Genomic DNA, 23,171 nt, shown 5'->3' on the forward strand with positions numbered 1-23,171 from the left:
TATTAAGAGTATCTCCCTACAGACTACTTATCACAAAGAGAAAAAGGTAGAAAAATTTGATGGATACCACCTTAACCAAGTAATCAGTGCTTAAATCACCAATAATGAGATAAATTAACACCATATGGCTCCTGATGTGACACACTTGAGAGGGCACAGTATCACTTATGTAGCATTCCTGCTAATGTTTAACCTGAACCTAAGCATGTGGAAACAAACAGACAAATTCAAATCGAGGGGCATTCTACAAAACAGGCCTATACTCTTCATAAATTTTTTATCTTTCATGACAATGACAAGGCTGAGAAACTATATTTTATATTAAAGGATTGAATCTTGGATTTTTGAAAATTTCTATAAACCACGTTATAGGGACAACTGGTAAAATGTGAATATAAACTATATGTGAGATAATTCAAGAAATTTAATTCAGGAAATTTATATTACTTAATATAGTATTTTATCAATACTAAATTTCCTGCATTTGATAACTGTTATCAAATCAAAAATCAAAAGAGAATGTCCTTGTTCTTACAAGATACCTACTGATGTATTTAAGGGTGAAGGTTTATGAGATCTGCAACTTAACTCTCAAATGGTTGCACAAAAATAGTGACATCATTAACAAGAATGTTAATAAGAATACATGCATTCAGAGAAAAATGTGGCAAAATACTAACCGTGATCTCAATGAAAGGCATACCAGTAGGTGTTCTTGTATGAATACTATTCATGTAACTTTTCTGTAGGTTTTAAGTTTTTCAAAGTAAAAAGGTGAAAAAGTAATGTCACTCTGCATTGCATTTGAACCAAAGGATACTCACCTCTTCAATAGCAGCATCTTGCAGCAAAGAACGAATATCTAGACGCATCATGTGACGAGGTGCAGTTTCCCAGTGATCAGCCATCTATTGAAAAATTCAGATGATCGAGTTATCTCTAGAAACTACTCAAAGACCAAGTAAGCATCCAAGATAAACATTTAACAATGTTTTAAAATATTGTTAAATATTAATTAAATATTTGTTAAATATTAATTTAATATATAAAGTCTAACTGGCTAATTTCTTTTTTTTTTTTTGAGACAGAATCTCAGTCTGTCACCCAGGCTGGAGTGTAGTGGCGCCAACATGGCTCACTGCAGCCTTGACATGGTGGGCTCAAGTGATCTTCCCACTTCAGCCTCCCCAGTAGCTGGGACCACAGGCACATGACACCACGCCCAGCTAATTTTTGTATTTTTTTTGTAGAGACAGGGTTTCGCCATATTGCCCAGGTTGGTCTCAAACTCCCAGGCTCAAGCAATCCGCCCACCTCAGCCTCCCAAAGTGCTGGGATTACAGGCCTGAGCCACTGTGCCAGGCCATAACAGGCTAATTTCAAGAAGAGCTAGGAAAAGAAACAAAGGAAGAGAAACATTTACTAAAGCAGATAGGAGAGTTATTATGAAAAAAAGGAGATAAACAAGAGCTTCCAGACAAGAGTGCTGATACAGATAATATGAGGTTTACAGTACAGTCACACATCACTTAGCAATGGGCATACATTATGAGGAATGGGTCATTAGGCAATTTTGTCATTGTGTGAACATCATAGAGTATACTTACACAAACCTAGATGATAAAGCCTACTGCACATCTAGGTTACAAACTTGTACAGCATGTTAATGTATGAATACTGTAGGCAACTGCAATACAATGAAGTATTTGTGTATTTAAACATATCTAAACACAGAAAAGGTACAATAAAAATACATTATTATAATCTTATGGGACCACCATATATGCAGTCCTTCCTTAACCAAAACATCATTATGTAGCGCATGATAGTACTCTATTATTCTATGTTTCTTAAAATCACCTTATTTATTTCTTTAAGCTTTCTTCCATGAATATTTCTCTTGCCACAAGTCTGGTTATCTGCACTCATTTCAGCCAAATATACCTAAGCAAGAATGAATAATAATTAGGCAAAGATATATAACGTTTACATGACAACACAAAGTACTTTAAAGTTCTTTAAGTTTCTACCTCAAATCCCTTGGTTTTTGCTGCACTCCAAAACTGGTCAAAATGCCTAACTCTGTCATTGATGGCATCCAGGATGATGAAGGGAAAAAAGCCATCATCCAGAGTCTTTTTGAAAGTTTTGAACATGCTGGTGCGGTAAGTCTCCTCCATCTCAGCTTCATATTCATATTCCATTACCTAAGGTCCCCCAAAAGAGATATGCAATTAGCAAAAGCAAAGAACCATCCTAAACCTTTTCCTTGGTTAGTATTTGGATAGAGATGACTTCGTAGTCTTTCCTTCATACCCAAGTACTAAAGTACTGTGTTCAGAAAAGAGAGAGGTCCTTGCCCTCAAAAAAGCCACATTTCTCTCCAAACACGTTTTCCTTTAAATACTATTAATGAATCAGAATGAGATCTGAGATGAATACCATACCTTCTTTTTCACTTTCTTTCCAGAATCTGGATCTTTTTCTTCTTTTTCCACTTCAGTGATGAAGTAATCATCCAGGCTTAGAACTCTGGGTGCAGGTCCTCCAAATTCTACCTCCTTATCCTAAGAATCATACAGTCAAGAAGGTTAAAACGAATTTATGGAATAAATTAATGTTCACACCAAAGTTCCCTCTTGTGGCTAAATAATATACAATCTTCTGGTGGTTTCAAATCAAGCAGAGGCAAAAATGTTTCTCTGAGTAGATAAAAATATACATGGGACAACATCTACCACATGGGCCAACTCTAATGGATCAAATGGAAGACAATTCTATTGGCATTATGTTGCTTGCTATTAATAAGAAGGCAAGTGACTACTAACACAAGCAGCACAAGTAGCTGATTTTTCAGCTTCCCCATACTCACTCGAATAAGTTTTGCAACATGTGTCTTTCCACTGCCAGGTAATCCTCTCATTATAACAACAATCTGAAACAGAATAGATCAAAAAAAAAAAAAATCACTGAGAGAAAATTTTCTGCAATGAGATAACAGTTAACAATGACCTATTATTTTCCAGGATAGACTATACAACAGGCCATGAAACAAACCTTCATAAATTTGAAAGGATAGAAATAATACAAAGTATGTTACTGGACCACAGTGGAATGAAATTAGAAATTAATAGTAAGAAAAAATTAGAGAAACTCACAAATATGTCAAAACTAAACAACACACTCCTAAATAACCAATGAATCAAAGAAGAAATGAAGAGGAACCAGAAATCAAGAGGAGCCAGAAACCAGGAGCCAGAAACCAGGAGGAACCAGAAAATACTCTGAGATGAATGAAAACAACACAATATACCAAAGCTTACAGGATACAGCTAAAGCAGTGCTTAAAAGGAAACTGATAGCTATAAATGCCTATAGTAGGAAAGAAATAGGTCTCAAATCAATAACTTCACCATCCACTTTAAGACACTTGAAAAAGAAGAGCAAATTAAAGAAACAGAGGAAAGAAACAATAAAAATTAAAGCAGAAGTTAATAAAATAGAAAACAGAAAAACAAAAGAGAAAAAGTCAATAAAACCAAACAGTGGCAGTGGTTCTTTAAAAAGACCAACTTATTTTTTTTTTTTTTTTTTGAGATGGAGTCTTGCTCTGTTGCCCAGGCTGGAGTGCAGTGGTGCAATGTTGGCTCATCGCAAACCTCTGCCTCCCAGGTTTGAGCGATTCTCATGCCTCAGCCTCTCAAGCAGCTGGGATTACAGGTGCCTGCCACCATGCCTGGCTAATTTTTGTGTTTTTAGTAGAGATGGGGTTTCAACATGTTGGCCAGGCTGGTCTTGAACTCCTAGCCTCAAATGATCCGCCCACCTCAGCCTCCCAAAGTGCTGGGATGACAGGCATGAGCCACCACACCTGACTAAGATCAACAAAATTGATGAACTCTTACCTAGACTGAATAAAAAAAAAAGAAGATTCAAATTACCAGAATCAGAAATGAAAGCTGGGCTCAGTGGCATGTGCCTATAATCCCAGTTCCTCAGGAGGCTGAGGGAGGAGCATCACTTCAGCCCAGGAGTGCAACCCCAGCCTGGGCAACAGTGAGACTCTGCCTCGAGTAAAAAAGAAATGAAGGAGGGGACATTACTACCAACCTTATAAAAAAGATTACAAAGGAATACTATGAACAATTGTATGCCAACAAATTAGAAAATTTAGGTGAAACAGACAAATTCCTGGAAAGATGTAGACTACTAAAATTTACTCAAGAACAAATAAACAATCTGAATAGACCTATAACAAGTGAAGAATCTAAGACAGTAATTTTAAAAAACTACACACAAAGAAAAGCCCAAGCCTGGATGACTTCATTACTGAATTCACCAAACATTTAAATACCAACTCTTCCCAAAGTCTTCAAAAACATAGAATAGGAAGGAATAATTTCTAACTTACTTTAAGAGGCCAGCATTACACCAAACCACATACAGACAAGAAAACTACAATATCTCCTATGAATATGGATGCAAAAATCCTCAACAAAATATTAGCAAGCTGAATCCAGCAACATATAAAAATTATTACACACCATGACCAAGTGGGATTTATCCCAGGAATGCAAGTTAACATATGAAATCAATTAATGTAACACATCATATCAACAGACTAAAAACCAAAATCACACTATCATCTCAACTGACACAGAAAAAGCATTCAACAAATCCAACATCCTCTCATGGTAAAAACATTCAACAAACTAGGAACAGAAGGGAACTTTCTTAACCTAATAAAGTGCATCTACAAAAAAATTCCACAGTTAATATCATTCTTTTTTTTTTTTTTTTAAAGACGGAATCTCGCTCTGTCACCCAGGCTGGAGTGCAGTGGCGCGATCTTGGCTCACTGCAAGCTCCGCCTCCTGGGTTCATGTCATTCTCCTGCCTTACCCTCCTGAGTAGCTGGGACTACAGGCGCCTGCCACCACACCCGGCTAATTTTTTGTATTTTTAGTAGAGACGGGGTTTCACCGTGTTAGCCAGGATGGTCTCGATCTCCTGACCTCATGATCCGCCCGTCTCAGCCTCCCAAAGTGCTGGGATTACAGGCGTGAGCCAACGCACCCAGCAACATCATTCTTAATGGTAAAAGATTGTATTTTTTTCTCTCTAAATCAGATACAAGACAAGAATGTCCACTCTTGCCATGTCTATTCAACACCGCAATGGAGGTTCTAGCCAGGGCAATTAGGCAAGAAATAAAAGGCATTCAATTCAGAAAGAAAGAAGTAAAAGTCTATTTGCAGATGACATGATCTTATACATAGAAAACCTTAAGAATCCACTAAAAATCTACTAAAAGTAATAAATGAATTCAGTGGCATTGCAGCATACAAGATGAATAAACAAAAATAAACCATATTTCCGTATATTTGTAATGAACAATCCAAAAATGAAATTAAGCCATCAATAATAACTTTACTACAGGGTACTAAGTTCACTTTTTGGGTGACAGGCTCTTTAGAAGCCCAAACTCCAGCATTACACAAAACACTGTGTAATGAACCTGCACATGTATCCTGAATCCATAATTTAAAGAAAAAAAGTGAATGTATTAATCCAATAAAAAGGCAGAGATTGTCAGACTGCATTAAAAAACACGATCCGCTGTATCCTACAGAGTCAGAAATAGGAATCTGAATTTCTAGAGTGATTAGGCGTTACCCTTGCAAGGATGGTGAAGAAATGTCAGAAATAAAGGGAACCTGAATGGAAAAAAAAAAGATCCAACCATAGGCATACTACAGGAGACACACTTTACATTAAAAGATACAAACAGAATGAAAGTAAGGAAATGGTAAAAGATTTATCATGCAAACAGCAACCACAGGAAAGGTCAAGTAGCTATATATTAATAGTAGGCAAAAAGACTTTAAAACAGGAATCTATTAATTCTGTATCTATGGAATGAAAATATCTGGCTGAAATCTCCAGTGCCAGTTAATTCAAATGGAGTCAGTCTAATTATTCTGTAATATAAGACAAATTTAATAGAATGCACACATTTGGAGGTCACTAGGAAATTAAGCCTAAGCTAATCAAGTCTCCTAATTCTCCCTTTCTATTCCTCATACCATAAAACCAAATCCACTTTTCCTCTCTTCAACGTGCAATTAATTGAGGTCTCATGAATTGTTTTAAAATTCAACATCTTTTTTGTACTTTAGTGCTAAATTCTTAAAGATTCTACAGTGTAGGCCATTTATGAGATTATATGGTGATTTAGAGATAGTAAAATGCCTTGAATCTGATATTATTGCTACGTTGCAGAAAAATAAAGAAATTCTTTTCAGGATATTAACAAGATCTCTTATCTTCTGGTTTGCATGAAAACGAATCAACTTCATAGGACTCACTCTCTCAGGTCTGCTCTCCCGGCCCGGTGGTTTCAAAATATCATCCACATTCTTTGATTCAGGCTTCTTCTCGACTCGTGGAGCTGGAGGTGGCTGGTGGCTCAGTGAAGGAGCTGGCAGAGGCATTCGCTCCTCAGGATAAGTCCTTCGTTCTCCTAAGATTCCAGCAGTTGAACAAAATTACTATTTGTATAGTAATTATTTTGAAATTCAACTCTCCCCACACATCCTAAGGTAATATAATTCAAACCAAGTAAAATGATTTTGGGGCCACTTTTAACTTTAATTAGAGAAAATTTAAGGTAACATAAAATCTACTGAAGTCAAGAAAATGGGAAGATATAAGTATGATCTCAGGCAAATAGAATGTTCTGCAAAACACTGAATTCATCCTTGTTTGTATTAAATGCAGGAAAGTTAAGCAACAGGACATGGAAGAATAATAAATGCTTTGCTGGATAGTCCTAAGTTCTGTAACTTCTGCTTTATGGTTTTAAGAATAAGAGTTATACCATCTTAGGAGAGCCTGTTCCTATAAATAGGTATGAGTTTCTAGTTTAAGTGTAAATCATAGCAGTGAAAAACTAAAAGCAACCTAAATAACTAACAGTAAGGGTCTTGGTCTTATATTTTATCCACTCAATGGAATGTCACAGAGCCATTAATAAAATAGGTTTACATATGAAAAATGTGTATGGTGCAGTATCAATCAGAACTATCACGATAAAGAAATTGTATTATTATAATTTGATTACAACTTCATAAATATGTCTGTAAAGAGAGAATGAGAGGAAAGCTACAAAATTATAATAGCTGTAGTATGGTAGGTAGTGAGACTATTAGTAATTTTGTTTCTACTTTGTTTCAAAAATAAACATGTTTTATTTCATTAATTACACTGCTATTTTTTAGGACAATGCCGCCAGAAGAAATCTGTGAATACATTTTACTCTAAAAGTTTAAATCCATAGCTACAATGGAAAGCATCTCCCATGCATTACATTCTCAACATCCTTGTAGTTAATAAGGCATCACTCTACCTCCAAACATGGATGGTCCTTCATAGACTGGTCGGTCAGACTTCCGGTCATAGGATGGCCTATCAAAACCCCCTCTTCTGGATGAGGAATGGTCTTTTTTGTCTCGATATGACTGAACTCTAGAAGGTGTAATAGGAAGTGCTTCAGCAAATAAAAAATATTTGGAGTTCTCTGCTTTATAATGCAACAGCATTAACTGCCCAATTTTCTCTATAGGCAGGTACTCCACACAGTCAATGTTTACTTATTTTTTTGAGATGAGGGTCTTACTTTGTCAACCAGGCTAGAATGCAGTGGCGTGATCTCAGCTCACTGCAGCCTTGATCTCCAGTGTTCAAGCAATCCTCCCATCTCAGCCTCCTGAGTAGCTGGGACTACAGGTGCACACAACCACACCCGGCCAACTTTTGTTATTTTTTGTAGAGATGGGGTTTCGCCATGTTGACCAGGCTGGTCTTGAACTCCTGAGCTCAAGAGATCCACCTGCCTTGGCCTCCCAAAGTGCTAGGATTACAGGCGTGAGCCATTACGCCTGGCCAATATTTACATTTTGACTTTGCTTTTTCATTCAGATTTACTTTATATACATATATCTAAAAAGTTCATGGGAAAGCTGGGCATGATGGCTCACGCCTATAATCCCAGCACTTTGGAAGGCCGAGGCAGGTGGATCACTTGAGCTCAGGAGTTTGAGATCAGCCTGGGTAAAATGGTGAAACCACATCTTCATCAAAAAAAAAAAAAAAAAAAAAATTAGCCAGGCATGGTGGCACATGCCTGTGGCCCCAGCTACTCAGGAGACTGAGGTGGGAGGATCACTTGAGCCCAGGAGGTGGAGGCTGCAGTGAGCTGAGACTGCACCACTGCATTCCAGCCTGGGTGACAGACTGAGAGAGATCCCGTCTCCATACAAAATAGTAATGAATAAATAAATAAATAGTTCATGGGCTTGCCCCCCTTTCCCTTTTCCTTGGTTGGCTGCCAGAATGCCCTTAGGTATAATAATAATAATAATAATAATAATAATAATAATAATAATAAATAAAAAGCTCATGAATTGCAAAAATAAATTGCTTGCCTACTGAGTATGACTGCACCTTTATTGACAATACCATTTCCATTCCTTTCTGGCTATCTCCATCTCCCATTTAATTCTCTGGAATTCAAGCTACCAAGTCAAGGACCTACTTTCCTGAAAACTGGCCCAGAATTGTTCTTCCCCCTCCAAATTACATATACACATGCATGAGAAGAATATGTGACTTATTAAATTTCTCTTAAACTTTTACTGTTAAGTATACACCTAGCAAAGGCTGTTTCATAGCATACCTATCATCTCGGGGTCGGCGTTCTCTGTCAAATCGATCCCGATCATAGTCAATAACACCACGATCCCGGTCTCGATCTCTATGTGTCTCACGATCCCTTTTAAAATCTCGATGATCTGCTATGACATTACTTTGACGATCAAAATAAGGCTCACGATCTCTTTCTCTATCATAACGATCACGCTGGCCTGCGTGCTCTACAAAAACAATTAGTACAAAATAACTATATCTCTTTTATAAAAATAAAAGCAGAAAAGTATAAATCTAACTTCAGGGCTGGCATAAATTTTTGCCCTAAATTCAACTTAAGAATCTTTTAGCTGTATTAAATGGAGGCTCAGATAATCTCATCAAAAGGAAAATCATATGACAATTAGGCCCTAAAATGTTTAAAAATATTGACCTCTCTGGGAATCCTACCTGTCTCAAAAGTTGATCTTTCAGGTAGTGGATCTGGGCGTAGAGTTATTCTTTCTCCATAAGGTATCTGTTCAACTTTATTAGTGGATATATCTGGTAAACAAAATCAGAGATAAAGTACTGTAAGAGTGAAGCTAGAGAAAGCTAAAGCTGAAGATAACAATTCCTGCAGAATCCCAAATACAAGTTCACTATCATTACTCACCTCGGCCATGGCCATAATCAACAGTCTGTTGTACCGGTGGTGGCTTGGACATTGGTGGCATACCCATAGGCACTGGGCCAGGAGGGGGAATGGAAGAGTGAACAGGTGGGGGTGGTAATACTGGAGCAGATGGAATTGCTGCAGTTTCTGACTTAAATTCTGAATTCAGTCCTTGTTCATCATTTGTATCCCAGAGCCCATAGAAAGAATCTTCATCCCATCGTTCCTGTTCTACAGCTGAAGTTTGTGGCTTTATCACTGGAGGAGGAGGAGGTAGAGGTGGAGGAGGTGGAGGTGGTGGTATTGGGACAGGTGGCCTGGTCACAGGAACAGATGATCTTGCTGGTGGAGCAGAGGGTCTTACAATTGAACCTGGTGGTTTGCCCATAGGAGGGGGAGGTCTATAGGACCCTGGAGGCTAGAGAACAGAATAAACAGCTTAGCGGACAAGTATACTACTATGTTTTTATAGATCAGTGGAAATTAAAATCTGGTTCTCAATTTGTAAGAAAAAAGTTAACACCTTGGACTCATTCAAAATTTCGTGCTTCAAAACATACCATCAAAAAAAATGAGGACAAGCCACAGAAAGGGAGAAAACATAGGCAAATCTTGTATTTGATAAAGAACTTGAATTCAGAATATACAAAACACTTAAACTCGGTAAGACAAATCATAAAAAAAAAAACTATGGCCAAAAGATGAGAATAGATATTTCTCCAAAGAAAATATATAAATGCCCAATAAGCACATGAAAAGATGCTCACCATCATTAGTCATTAGGGAAACGCAAATTAAAATCCCAATGAGATACCATTTTCATATGCACTGGAAGGTTATAATTAATAAGACAGACAAAAACAAATGATGGCAAGGATATAGGAAAGAAAAACCCTTTTAGATTGTTAGTGGGAATAAATGGTGCCACTATAGAAAATGGTTTGCCAATTTCTCTCAAAAGGTAAAACATAATTTTTTTTTTTTTTTTTGAGATGGAGTTTCACTCTTGTTGCCCAGGCTGGAGTGCAATGGCGCCATCTCAGCTCACTGCAACCTCTGCCTCCCAGGTTCAAGCGATTCTCCTGCCTCAGCCTTCTGAGTAACTGGGATTACGGGCACCCGCCACCATGCCCAGCTGATTTTTTGTATTTTTAGTAGAGATGGGGTTTCACTATGTTGGTCAGGCTGGTCTCGAACTCCTGACCTCAGGCGATCCACCTGCCTCAGCCTCCCAAAATGCTGGGATTACAGGCATAAGCCACCGCACCCGGCCAAACATAAATTTATCATATGGCTCAGCAATTTCATTTCTAGGTATCTATCCAAGAAAAATAAAAACATATGTCCATCCAAAGACTTGCACACAAATATTCATAGCCGTACTATTCAACAACCCTAATGTCCATCAACTGGTGAATGGTTAAACAAAATGTGGTATATTCATGTAACAGGTTATAAATAAAAAGAAATTTAAAAAGCAGTAAAAAGAAATGAAGTACTGAGTCATGCTACAACATGGATAAACTTTGAAAAGAAGATAGACACAAAAGACTACATATTATATAATTCATTTATACGAAACGCCCAGAAAGGCAAATCTATATAGACAGAAAGTGCTGGGACTAGGGTAGGAATGAGGATTAACTAACTGTAAACTGGTGCCGTGATCTTACAGGAGTAATGAAAATGTTTTAAAATTTCCATACTCCAAATTAGGGTGGTAGCCACGTAAGATTCAAATGTCCCAGGCCAATACCAAATCTGCTGAACTTCTGTAGGTGGAGTCCCACCAGTAATTAAAAATTAAAAAAAAAAAACCCTCCATGAATAATTCTGATTGATACCCCTTGGTTAAGAACTATCTTCCTACTCTCAGTGTGCAGGAAGGAGAGAAATGAATAAATAAGAACTATCTTCCTACTCTAGAGACCTATCTCCTCCACAAAAACAGTAAATTTTCAGTGAGAGAAATCCTAGATAGCCTCTACACTTCTGTTCCTTTCAGTTATCTGGTTGACAATAGTCGTCTGTGGTAAAGCTGAGACCAACAGAGAACATGAGTACTATGAAACAACAAAATAAACTAAATGAACATCTAGTAATCTAAGGAGTGCCACTGTTGTGTGCCCTCCTTCCATTTGTTTTCCCAAAGCATCACCAGGTGCCATCAGAAATGTCTATGACGGAGATGGTAGGACTTCTTAGCAGATAGGTCCTATCTACTCAATACTGAAACCCAGTTGCCACATACATTTTATTTTTATTCTTTCTTTGGTAAAGACGGGGTCTTGCTATGTTGCCCAGGCTGGTCTTGAACTCCAGGCCTCAAGTAATCTTCTCGCCTCAGCCTCCCAAAGTGCTGAGATTACAGGTGTGAGCCACCATGCCTAGTCTCTATTTAAATCTTCGTAAGTATGATTCAAACACTTATTTCTCATTTCTTAGTTCACTGTGTCTGGCTGGGTTTTTTTGTTGTTTTTTTTTGTTTTGCTTTTTTGTTTTGTTTTGGTTTTTTACTTCTCTGTTATTCTAGGATGTTTTTTCTTTATTGACAGCTATTTTAGATCCTGGAGAGCCCACAATATACATTATTTATATATTTGTCCATATATAGGCAGTACTTTAAAAATAAACTTTCTGAATAATAAAATGGAGTTGACTAATATGGAAGGAACATTATTTGACTGGAGGTAAATACTGGCTACAATTAAAGACAAATGGCTATTACCTAAAGGTAAACTTTTAAAGTATGGCATGGTAAACTTTGTTAAGAAAATGCCAATATAGGATGAAGCTATTCAGTCTGGATAGATCTATCAAGACAAGTTTTAAATATCTTAAGATCTCATACAAGTATACTTATAAATTTTTTAAAAAGTGTTTTCTTCATTCTATATAGTGAAAGTAAAAGATACACTTTTTAAAATTATTGTTTATACAAGAAAGGGTTAATATCTATATTATATTAAGGATAATGAGTTAATTTTTTAAAATTATTGTTTATATAAGAAAGGGTTAATATCTATATTATATTAAGGATAATGAGTTAATAAAAAAAAAAACCTGACTCAGACGGATAAATGGGTGAAGGACACAAACAGAATTTCTGTAAGAGGAAAGTATAATTAACAAATATGGGAAAATATTCATGTTCACTAGTAATCAAAAATGCTATATTAAAAGTATTAAATATACCAAAAATATTAAGTAGCTAATGCTTACGAGGCTACAGTATAGATGTTATACAACTATTTTTTTCATTTATTTATTTATATATTTTTTTGAGACAGAGTCTCACTCTTGTTACCCAGGCTGGAGTGCAGTGGTGCTATCTGCAACCTCCGCCTCTCAGGCTCAAGCAATTCTCCTGCCTCAGTCTCCCTAGTAGCTGGGATTACAGGTGCGCACCACCATGCTTGGCTGATTTTTGTATTTTTAGTAGAGACGAGGTTTCATCAAGTTGGCCAAGCTGGTCTTGAACTCCTGACCTCAGGTGATGCACCTGAGACAGAGTCTTGATCTGTCACCCAGGCTGGAGTGCAGTGGTGCAATCTTGGCTCACTGCAACCTCTGCCTCCCAGGTTCAAGCGATTCTCCTGCCTCAGCCTCACCCATAACTAGAATTACAGGCACATGCCACCAAGCCCGGCTAATTTTTATATTTTTAGTAAAGATGGTGTTTCACCATGTTGGCCAGGCTGGTCTGGAACTCCTGACCTCTTGTGATCCACCTGCCTCGGCCTCCCAAAGTGCTGGCATTGCAGGCATGAGCCACCGCGCCCGGCCATTATACAACTATTATAGAAAGCTGTTTGGCTATGTGACAGGAATCATTTAAAAAATATGCTTATTCTGGGCCAGGTGTGGTGGCTCATGCCTGTAATCCCAGCACTTTGGGAGGCTGAGGCAGATGGATCACCTGAGGTCAGGAGTTCAAAACCAGCCTGGCCAACATGGTGAAACCCTGTCTCTATTAAAAATACAAAAAAATTAGCCAGGCATGGTGGCAGCCACCTGTAATCCCAGCTACTCAGGAGGATGAGGCAGGAGAATCACTTGAACCTGGGAGATGGATATTACAGTGAGCTGAGATTGCGCCACTGCACTCCAGCCTGGGTAAGAGACTACACTCCGTTTCAAAAAAAAAAAAAAAGGTATGCTTATTCTTTGACTGAAGTATCCCACTTTGGGACTTTAAAATCACTGTTGGCTGGGTGCAGGGGCTCATACCTGTAATCCCAGCACTCTGGGAGGACAAGGCATGAGGATCGCTTAAGCCCAGTAGTTCGAGACCAGCCTGGGCAACAATGCGAGACCCTGTCCCTACTAACAATTTTTTTTTTAATTAGCCAGGCATAGGGTGTGTGCCTGTAGTCCCAGTTACTCAGGAGGCTGAGGTGGGAGCATCACCTGAGCCCAGGAGTCTGAGGCTCCAGTGAGCTATGATTGTACCACTGTATTCCAGCCTCCCAGGCAACAGAGCAAAAAAAAAAGAGAGACAAAACAAAAACATAAAACTTACTCCTAAGAAGTTATTGGCCGGGTGCGGTGGCTCATGCCTGTAATCCCAGCACTTTCGGAGGCTGAGGCAGGTGGATCACCTGAGGTCAGGAGTTCAAGACCAGCCTGGCCAATTGGTAAAACCCTGTCTCTACTAAAAATACAAAAAAACTCAGCCAGGTGTGGTGCCAGGCACCTGTAATCCCAGCTACTTGGGAGGCTGAGGCAGAAGAATCACTTAAACCCAGGAGGTGGAGGTTTCAGTGAGCTGAAATCATGCCACTGCACTCCAGTCTGGGCAACAGAGTGAGACTCTGTTTCAAAAAAAAAAAAAAAGAAAAAGAAAAAAAGAAAAGGAGTTACCTAAAATAAGAACCCAATACAAAGACATTCATTAGGGTAATATTAAGAATAACAGTGAAAGATTAGAAAAAAATTCCAACAGAAATTGAATTAATTCAATAAATTATTATAAATCAAAAAAATATAGCATATAACAATATGGAAAGATGATTATGATTTGTTAAGCAAATAAAGCAGAAATGTGGATGTACAATCTGGAGCTTCTACTATTTACTAAGACACACAAAGATGAAAGATACAGTTCTTATCTTATGGACTAAATTTAGAAAGACAGACAGACAAGAAAGCAGACAATCAAAATGCAACATGATAAAGATGACAGAGACTAGTACAAGATGTTATAGGGTATGTATGAGGGTAATTGCCCTACATAGGTAGAAGAGAAAATAGTAGAGCTGAGTTCTAAAAGATAAACAAACATTAGCCAGTTGCAGGAGGGGAAGGGAAGGCAAAGAAAAGACTCTAGGCTTAGAGAACAACATGCGTACACAAAGGAATGAAGAAGTAAAAGAATCTAGCACATTTATAAAATTGTTAAGTAGCTCTATGCGGAGGGAAAATGAAGCATCAGAGAGTGGAGTAGCAAGCAATGGTCAGCAGAGGTCAGGCCAGCTCAGGAAGAACAAAACAGTCATGCAAGAGATTCTAAATTTCATCCTAAAGGCATGGGAGAACACTGAAGAGTTTTAAAGCCAGGTAGCCACATGGTGAGATTTGTTTTAAAATGTCCATCTGGCCACAAATCACATCAACGCTGCCTGAAGTGGAGCATAGGGGTAGTCCCAACTACAAAAGGGCATGAGAGAACTTTTGAGGGTGATGAGAATTTGTTCTGTTTTGTTTTGTTTTTTGGGATGGTTTCGTTCGTTGCCCAGGCTGGAGTGCAATGGCGCGATGTCGGCTCACTGCAACCTCCACCTCCCGGGTTCAAGTGATTCTCCTGTCTTGGCCTACTGAGTAGCTGGAATTACAGGTATGCGCCACCATGCCCGGCTAACTTTGTACTTTTAGTAGAGACGGGGTTTCTCCACGTTGGTCAGGCTGGTCTCAAACTCCCGACCTCAAGTGATCCGCCCGCCTTGGCCTCCCAAAGTGCTGGGATTACAGGTGTGAGCCACCGTGCCTGAGAATTTTTTTATCTTTTGGTATACATCTGTCAAAACCCGAACTATAGGCTTAAAATGGGTGTAATTATACTTGAGAATTTGATGATTCAAAGGAGGTAAAATCAATCAGCAGCAGGGTAGGACAGGGGCAAGATGGAGGGCTGAGTTTCAGGTTTCAAGTTAGGGTGACTAGGTGATGGTGAGGAAAAAAGACAATTTAATGGGGTATGATAATGAGCCCCATTTTGAACATGCTGCATTTGACAAGAGTCACATCCACAGACAGAAACCCTGCAGACAGGTAGATGCATACAAAGGTCAGGAGATCCCATCTGGGGAGTCAACAACACCATGGTGGTCACTGAGGTCAACAACTATGTCTTACTGTTAAGTATTAGGCCAGGATGGAAGGGAACACTGAGAAATGAAAAGTGTTAATTTGATGAAATGGTTCAGTAGAGGTTCAGTAGAGCTGTTTTCTTCATTATGCTGTCATAAAACTACTTGCAAGATAACATTTAAAACATTTGAAAAGCCCATTACTGGCTTAAAGGTAAAATAACAAAAATAAAAGAAGTCCTGGCATGCTCTTGGAAAAAAAAGAACTTAATTACTCAAGTCTTTAACATAAACACCCCTTTTCATACTGCCTGAACAGTTCTGAAGTATGTGCTGGGGTATGACATTTCCCCATCTGAAGGACTAGTAGCCTGAAGAGGTAGGAAGCATCACGAGGCCCACATCTAGCCCTGCCTAGATGGAAAACAGGACTTTTTTTTGGTAGAGATGGGGGTCTCACCGTCTTGCGAAGGCTGGTGTCAAACTCCTGGGCTCAAGCAATCCTCTCGCCTTAGCCTCCCAAAGTGCTAGAATTACAGGCGTGAGCCACTATGCCCAGACAACAGGACTATTTTAACATAAAAAATTATTAGAAAAATTCTACCATTCTGTGAACAGACGCTATGTAGTTCAGGTGTACTTGGTGTACTTATCAAAATCTGGGGAAACGAAGCATCTCTGCCACACTTTTGAACATGCTTTTAAGGTGTTCAAAGTTCAATTACCATAAACTTTTAAGTTTCCAAAATTTACATTTTATAGAGGAAATTTGTTATTTATTCAATTTTTTAAAAAATCAAACAACATAGAAGCATACAAAGTAGGAACCATGTCATTTTCTGAGCACACATTCTCCCATACCGGATACATTCCAGGTCTTGAAGATGTATTCTGCAATCTTGATTCCTGAGGTGGTAGATGGTCAGCCATCTGTGGCTCAGATCCAAAGTCTTTCATCTTTTGAAGCTGTTCTTTCTGTTCCCTGCAAACAAATAAAATTGACATAGTACATAAAGCATGCTTATTTCATTCCTAAGTGACTACAACTAATATTTAATTAAAAAGAAGAGACCTAAAAAAACCGTGTCCTAAAATTCTCTGCAGTGGCCATACACTGGGCAGCTCTGGGATTACCCTCTTTTGCTTTTATGTAGCTAACTCATCAGTCATTTAAGACATATAAATAATTATAAATTATTGAAGATATTCAAGAATAGATTCTACAACCCGCCTCAGTAGTTTTCTACTATCTCATCTACTTGTTATGTTTTTCTTTAGTCCAAGCAAAAGCTCTCTTGCTATTTTTTTTTTTTTTTTTTTTTTGAGATGGAGTCTCGCTCTGTCGCCTGGGCTGGAGTGCAATGGTGTAATCTCAGCTCACTACAACCTCTGCCTCCTGGGTTCAAGTGATTCTCCTGCCTCAGCCTCCCGAGTAGCTGGGACTACAGGCACACACCACCACGCCCGGCTAATTTTTTGTATTTTTTTAGTAGAGACGGGGTTTCACTATATTGGCCAGGCTGGTCTCGAACTCCTGACCTCATGATCCGCCTGCCTCAGCTTCCCAAAGTGCTACGATTACAGGTGTGAGCCACCATGCCCGGCCTATTTTTTTCAACTCTTTAGACCAGAGGTTGCAAAATGGTGGCCCATGGGCCAAATACGGCCTAAAAAGGTTTTTGAAATGTGGCTTTTATATCAGTTTTTAAAATTTGAATTAAAATTAAAATTGAATATTTACAAAGCAAAATATTTCATATATAAATTCAAATCTTAAAGAGTTATGGTAACACCAGGCCTATATTCCCACATGCCAACAATCAGCTGAGTGCAGTAGAGGCTGCCCACGTTAGATGAAACAACCTGTCACAATCTTCACCATACTCTGCAGAGTTATACTTGGCCTACTTTCACTCATTTTTGTTATCCGATTCTTGGGGACATTTTAATTTATGGCCCCTGCTGTAGATGGTGAGAACAATTGTCAGTCTATACCTTTAAAAACAACATTTCATATTCCTGAAGATAATTATGTAATCCTTCGGTTTTTTCTTTAAATTTCTGATGAAATTCCTTTTACTTTTTTTCACAATGCCTATCTTAAACATGGGTAAAATCCACTACAACTTCTTAAGACCTTTTACAATTTTCTCCTTATATTAAAGTGACCCAAATGAGGGTCCACAAATGAGGGACCACAAAGTAAGGGTCAACTGTTTAAGATTATTTACTGCTCAGGTAAATCCCATCATCACATCCCTTATGATACTCCTTACGACTTTACACTGACACAACATAAACGACCTGTATTCGGCTACGACATTATCCATCACTCCCTATATATTGTTTAATTATGTTCATGTTGCCTAGAAAGCTTTAAAAAAGAATGAAGCAGCAGCAGCAGCACCTTTTATCCAGCATTGCCATGCAAAGCAATAATGAATTAAAAAGAAATTTCAAAAGGAAAAGGAAAGAAACCTTGGCAGCTTAACAACACCAATCAGCTTGGTATTCTCCATAAATAACACAGATTTTAGAGTTTTAGACAGATTGAGTTCAAAGGCCGGGTTTGCCACTTACTAGCCAAGTGAACTTAACCTCTTTGAACTTTAGTGTCATTTGTGAAGTGGGGATAAAAGTACCTTATCTTTGCAGGCCTTTGAGATAGAAAGACTGACATAATATACACTCAATTATTAGCAAGTGCCCAGTTACATGGTAGGTGTTAAATTAAAATTAAAGGTGTCTATAACTTAAAAGTGAATAGTGTAGTAGCTAAATATTCTATAGCATGCTTTCCACATTTTCTTCATGAGTAATCTGGAAAAAATAAACCTCTTAGCTAGAGACCACACAAACCTGCCATATCTGGTCTTTCATCATTACCTTTTCTTCACCATATTTGTCTTTCCTAGTTCTAAAGTTTAAGTTATAATTTACTGTTAAGATCCACAAATGTAAACCAGAATTGAAAAATGGAAGAAATACATTGGAATCTATCAAAACCTAATCATTAATTGACTTTCTCAAAAAAATTCCTTTAAAAAAGCTTTCAATCTGTCACTGACTTCTAAATTCCTATCCCAAGATACAGCTGGCTTAAGGATTAAATGAGTTTATTATACACAACACACTTAGTACAGTTCCTGGCCCAGAGTAAGCATGCAATAAATGTTAGCTTTTGTTATTATTGTTACTACAAGAAAAGAGGAAAATTATGTAGATACCTATACATAGTTGATTGTAAGTCAAGAAATCCTATTTTCCATTTCACAAAGAAAACATTTGGTTATGTAGAAACAATAACATCCTCAAGGAGAAATATCTGCTTTTAGTTATAATGAAAGATAAAACATCCCCAAAAGAAAGTATCAATAGTTAGACAAATCTGAGGATGCTCCTAAGCAAACCATTCTCAGCTTCCACAAAGAAAAATACAGCACTTTCCAAAGTTTTATCAATGAGTAGTGAATATAAAGTCTATCAGATCTAATACCAAAGAACAAACTGCTTACTGGAAAAAAATGAAGGTTACACATGAACCCTGTGAAATCCAGAGCACTGAAAAGTTGAAGTTTGACACTTGAAACATGCACAGGCATGGCATGCCAGCAACACATCTACGAAGGCCAAGACAGCAATCAATTTTCACATCTTAGGGAATAAGTTTATCATTAACACAGTCCTAAATACCCATTCTAGCCCTAAAACAACACTGAATGACCAGAAATATAAATTAAAAGTATGTGATAAGAACTTGAAGTAAAATGATTCCATTCAAATATATCATATCACTTTAAAAAGCAGTCTGAATGTGGTTTTTATTAAAAGAAAGGATCTGAAGGAGTCAACTTACCGAAGCATTTTCAGTTCTTGTGCAGCTTTCAAAATGATTTCATGCTGCCTCTGACTGAGAACCATTACCCCTCCAAGGCCTTGGTCAGAGTCTAAGCTTGCATCGGACCCCATCATTTCTGAGGAATGATGTGAGGAGGGCATATGTTCCGCCATGGGGGAATGTCTATCCACATCAGATGGGTACCATCTGTCTGACAACCGTTCTCTTTCCCAGTCCATTCTGTCAGGAACATAATCTCGCTTTTCCCGCCATGTATCTCCTCTTTCTGGATACTCTCGAATCCTCAACTCACCCCTATCACGGAAATCTCGATCATACCCATGGTCTCGATTTCTTTCTTCTCTCCATCTATCATCCCGATATCTATCCAAAGGTGGAAGAGGTGGGAGGGGCGGTAAAGGTGGAAGAGATGGAATATCCCGTTCACGAAACTGTGATTCTTGTTCATCCAGTGGTCTCCCATAATCTCTGTCCCACTCATTATCCAAATTTCTATCATACATATCCATAGGTCTTCCAATCCGATCCACATCCCTGTCCATGTCCCTGTCCATTTCCCTATTGTAGTCCTCATCCATATCCTGGTCTCTCTCCCAATCATCCCACCAAGGGCCTCGCCTATCTCCATCATGAGACCGAGATGGTGGTGCTGAGAACCTGTCCTCCCTGTTATAGAGCTCTAGTGTATCATCTTGATAGTCACGTTCACATTCTCTCCAGTATCTCTCTCTATCCCAGTCATCGAGTCTTTCTCGTTCCATTGGAGCATTTCTACCATCTAACGGAAACTCTTCATGCCCTCGCTCTTCTCCATGGTTCCATGGAGCCCTAGGAGGCTCATCTCGGTGATATGGATACATTTTTTCCCCACCATCTCCTGGTTCTGGTCTGAATGGACCTCTATCACGACCAAAATCTGATCTTCCCAGTCCCCTTTCTCGACTGCCAGGCCCTCGAGGTGGTCCTCTCTCCCTGCTCCCAGCTCTTCGGGGTGGTACCCTTTCTCTACTCCCAGCCCTCCGAAGAGGTCCTCTCTCCTGACTGCCAGCCCTCCGAGGTGGTCCCCTTTCTCGGCTGCCAGCTCCACCCCTGTCCTGGCTCCCTTGCAGACCACCTGGCACTTTCTCCCGACTGCTTCCAGGCCTCACCAACCCTCTGTCCCGGCTACCTTCTCCTCTGTTCATCTTCTCTCGACTGTCTTCTCTTCTACCCATCATCTTATCCCGAAAGTCTTCTTGCTTGACCAATCCTGGGCCTCGACTGATTGCCTGGCCACGACCTCTGTTTACTAGACCTTTATCCCGTGTGTCTTCCATTCTGCTTTGCCCAGGACCTCTGTAAGATGAGCTGCTGCCTCTATTGCCTTCTAATCTATTATCTCTACTATCTGGCCGAGGCAGGCCTTTATCTTGGTTGTTTTCTGAATGGGGTAGACCAATACCCATTGGTTTAAAATCATTATCTGCTGTTAATGATGATGTTGCTACTGCTGTTCCTCCCTCCATCCCCCCTGTTTTTGAAGGAAAAGTAGATTGAGCAGGTACAGGCTTATTCGCAAGGGGTAGAGGCTGAGTAACAGCTTGGGCTTTGTCGATTTGAGTCTCCATACTTTGAGCATTCTGGTCCCAATTAGAAGGCTCTACGGGCCCTTCCGAGACTTCGCTTTTAGGTGGCTCTTGTTGAGAGTCGCTTAGATTCTCATTTGACTGAGCCGCCTTGACATCCTTTACATCTGCAGCAATGGAAAATGCAGCTGATTGCATTTTAAAATTCTTCTGCTGGTTACTACTGGTGTCTGCTAATGGTTCTTTGTTTCCTGAAAGAGGTTCTGCTTGTGACTTAGGTTGCTGCTGATGCTGCTGTCCAAAAGCTGGTTTGGGGCCTTTCCACTGTGGTCCACTCTGTCGAGGACTTAGGGATGTACTGGGGGTAATATAAAATTGAGATGCTGGCCCCCGGGGAATCATTCCCCATTTGCTTTTAGTGCCCTCTGCTGGGTGACCTTCATATCTGGGTCTTGGCCCATCGGGGCGATTTCCTTCAAAACGAGGCCCTTTGGGTCTCGGTCCTTCACACCTTGACCCTAAATCCTCAAATCTTCGAGGACCATCAAATCTACAAGTAAAACAAAAGATATTACTCAAGACAGTAAAGCAGAAAAAAAAATTCTCCATGTAAGAATATTTAAGGCACTCTTGCCTTAGAATTTGTTTACAACAATGACTCTTTTCAGTCATTAAATAAATCCTGAGTCACCAATATCTTAGAACCAGTATGTTAAGGTAGCAGTGCTCAGAAGGTCTTAGGACAGGCTTTGAAAATCATGTCAGTATTATCTAATTTACTTCAACACATCTCCTGCCACAAGTCACTGATACACTGAACGGTTAAAAAGCAATTACAGGCCGGGCGCAGTGCCTCACACTTGTAATCCCAGCACTTTGGGAGGCAGAGATGGACAGATCACCTGAGATCAGGAGTCCAAGACGAGCCTGGCCAACATGGTGAAACCCTGTCTCTACTAAAAAAAAAAAAAAAAAAAAAAAAAAAAAAAAAACAAAAATTTAGCCAGGTGTGGTGGCAGGTGCCTATAAATCCCAGCTACTTGGGAGGCTGAGGCAAGAGAATCACTTGAACCTGGGAGGCAGAGGTTGCAGTGAGCTGAGATCACGCTATTGCACTCTAGACTGGGTGACAAGAGCGAGACTCCATCTCAAAAAAAAAAAAAAAAAAAAAAAAAGCAAATTATAAATACTGTGCCTTAGGAGACAGAAAAGGCCGCTCATTTTAAAGAGAAAAAAATTAACAAACTCCATAACTAACTCTGAGCACTTCTGGAATTAAATTGTAACTAAAAACTAAATATGAAAAGACTAACAACAAAATACAGGACGATTATAAATATTGTTAGAGCTAGCACTAACATTTTGATTGACAAAAGTTAAAAAAAAAAAAAAGAAACAGCAGCCCTATCTTAAGAGTAGGTTCTGACATTTTAAAAAGTCTGCACAGTTATTTTTGCTATAAACCCACTTGCTCATCCAGTAAAAAGAAAGTACACATCCCCTGTCTGTCAGGCATACATTACATCCAAGAGATACAAGAATAAAATGTCATCTGTGTCCTCAAAGAGTTTACAACCAAATATAAAGATAATCTAAGTGTAAATAAGTACCAAGAGGTGTAATGTCTCAAGTCTATGAGTACACAATAAGGACAACAGAACTGGAGAGGCTTATGTTGAGTCTTAAAAGACAAATTCTCCGAAATCAAGCTGACAGAGTGAGTTGGAGATGAGGAAAGTATGTGGCAAGGGCACCTCAAGCTAAGGAAGCAAGATGAGGAAAAGCAGAGCAATGCGTATCAGCAGAGCATGTTTGGAAGTGCAAATAGTTTAGCACGGCTAATGCAAACGGGAAACAGAGTCAAGAGAGCTGATAAAGAGGGAAGTGTGGAAAAGCAGCACACTAAAAAATAAGGTAAAGAAGGAAGTGAGGATCACTCTCCAGAAGATTGTGTATGCCTCATGTGGCAGAGACTACTGGTGGTCTTCCAATAACTCATTCCCCACTTATCCACAATAACAGGCCTCCTGTTTTTAGCTAGACACAAGGCCCCCCAGACAAGACTCCCTTTCCCAATA

The 23,171-nt window shown here is 39.0% G+C and overlaps 1 protein-coding gene across 2 annotated transcripts in view; it reads right to left on the reverse strand.

The window, feature by feature from the left end:
* YLPM1 (YLP motif containing 1) overlaps positions 1-23,171 on the reverse strand; it is a 74,652-nt gene that overhangs the window by 17,086 nt on the left and 34,395 nt on the right. For both annotated transcript variants that reach the window (XM_030802317.1, XM_030802318.1), the window contains exons 5-16: positions 19,526-21,643; positions 16,531-16,651; positions 9,362-9,779; positions 9,157-9,249; positions 8,738-8,933; positions 7,409-7,527; positions 6,369-6,523; positions 2,873-2,935; positions 2,448-2,567; positions 2,031-2,207; positions 1,861-1,944; positions 825-908 (exon numbers count right to left, since the gene is read on the reverse strand). In XM_030802317.1, the coding sequence (XP_030658177.1) occupies positions 825-908; positions 1,861-1,944; positions 2,031-2,207; positions 2,448-2,567; positions 2,873-2,935; positions 6,369-6,523; positions 7,409-7,527; positions 8,738-8,933; positions 9,157-9,249; positions 9,362-9,779; positions 16,531-16,651; positions 19,526-21,643 (3,748 nt within the window). The remainder of the gene's footprint in view (positions 1-824; positions 909-1,860; positions 1,945-2,030; positions 2,208-2,447; positions 2,568-2,872; positions 2,936-6,368; positions 6,524-7,408; positions 7,528-8,737; positions 8,934-9,156; positions 9,250-9,361; positions 9,780-16,530; positions 16,652-19,525; positions 21,644-23,171) is intronic.

This window comes from Nomascus leucogenys, chromosome 22a, assembly GCF_006542625.1.
Source record: "Nomascus leucogenys isolate Asia chromosome 22a, Asia_NLE_v1, whole genome shotgun sequence".
NCBI lineage: Eukaryota > Metazoa > Chordata > Mammalia > Primates > Hylobatidae > Nomascus > Nomascus leucogenys.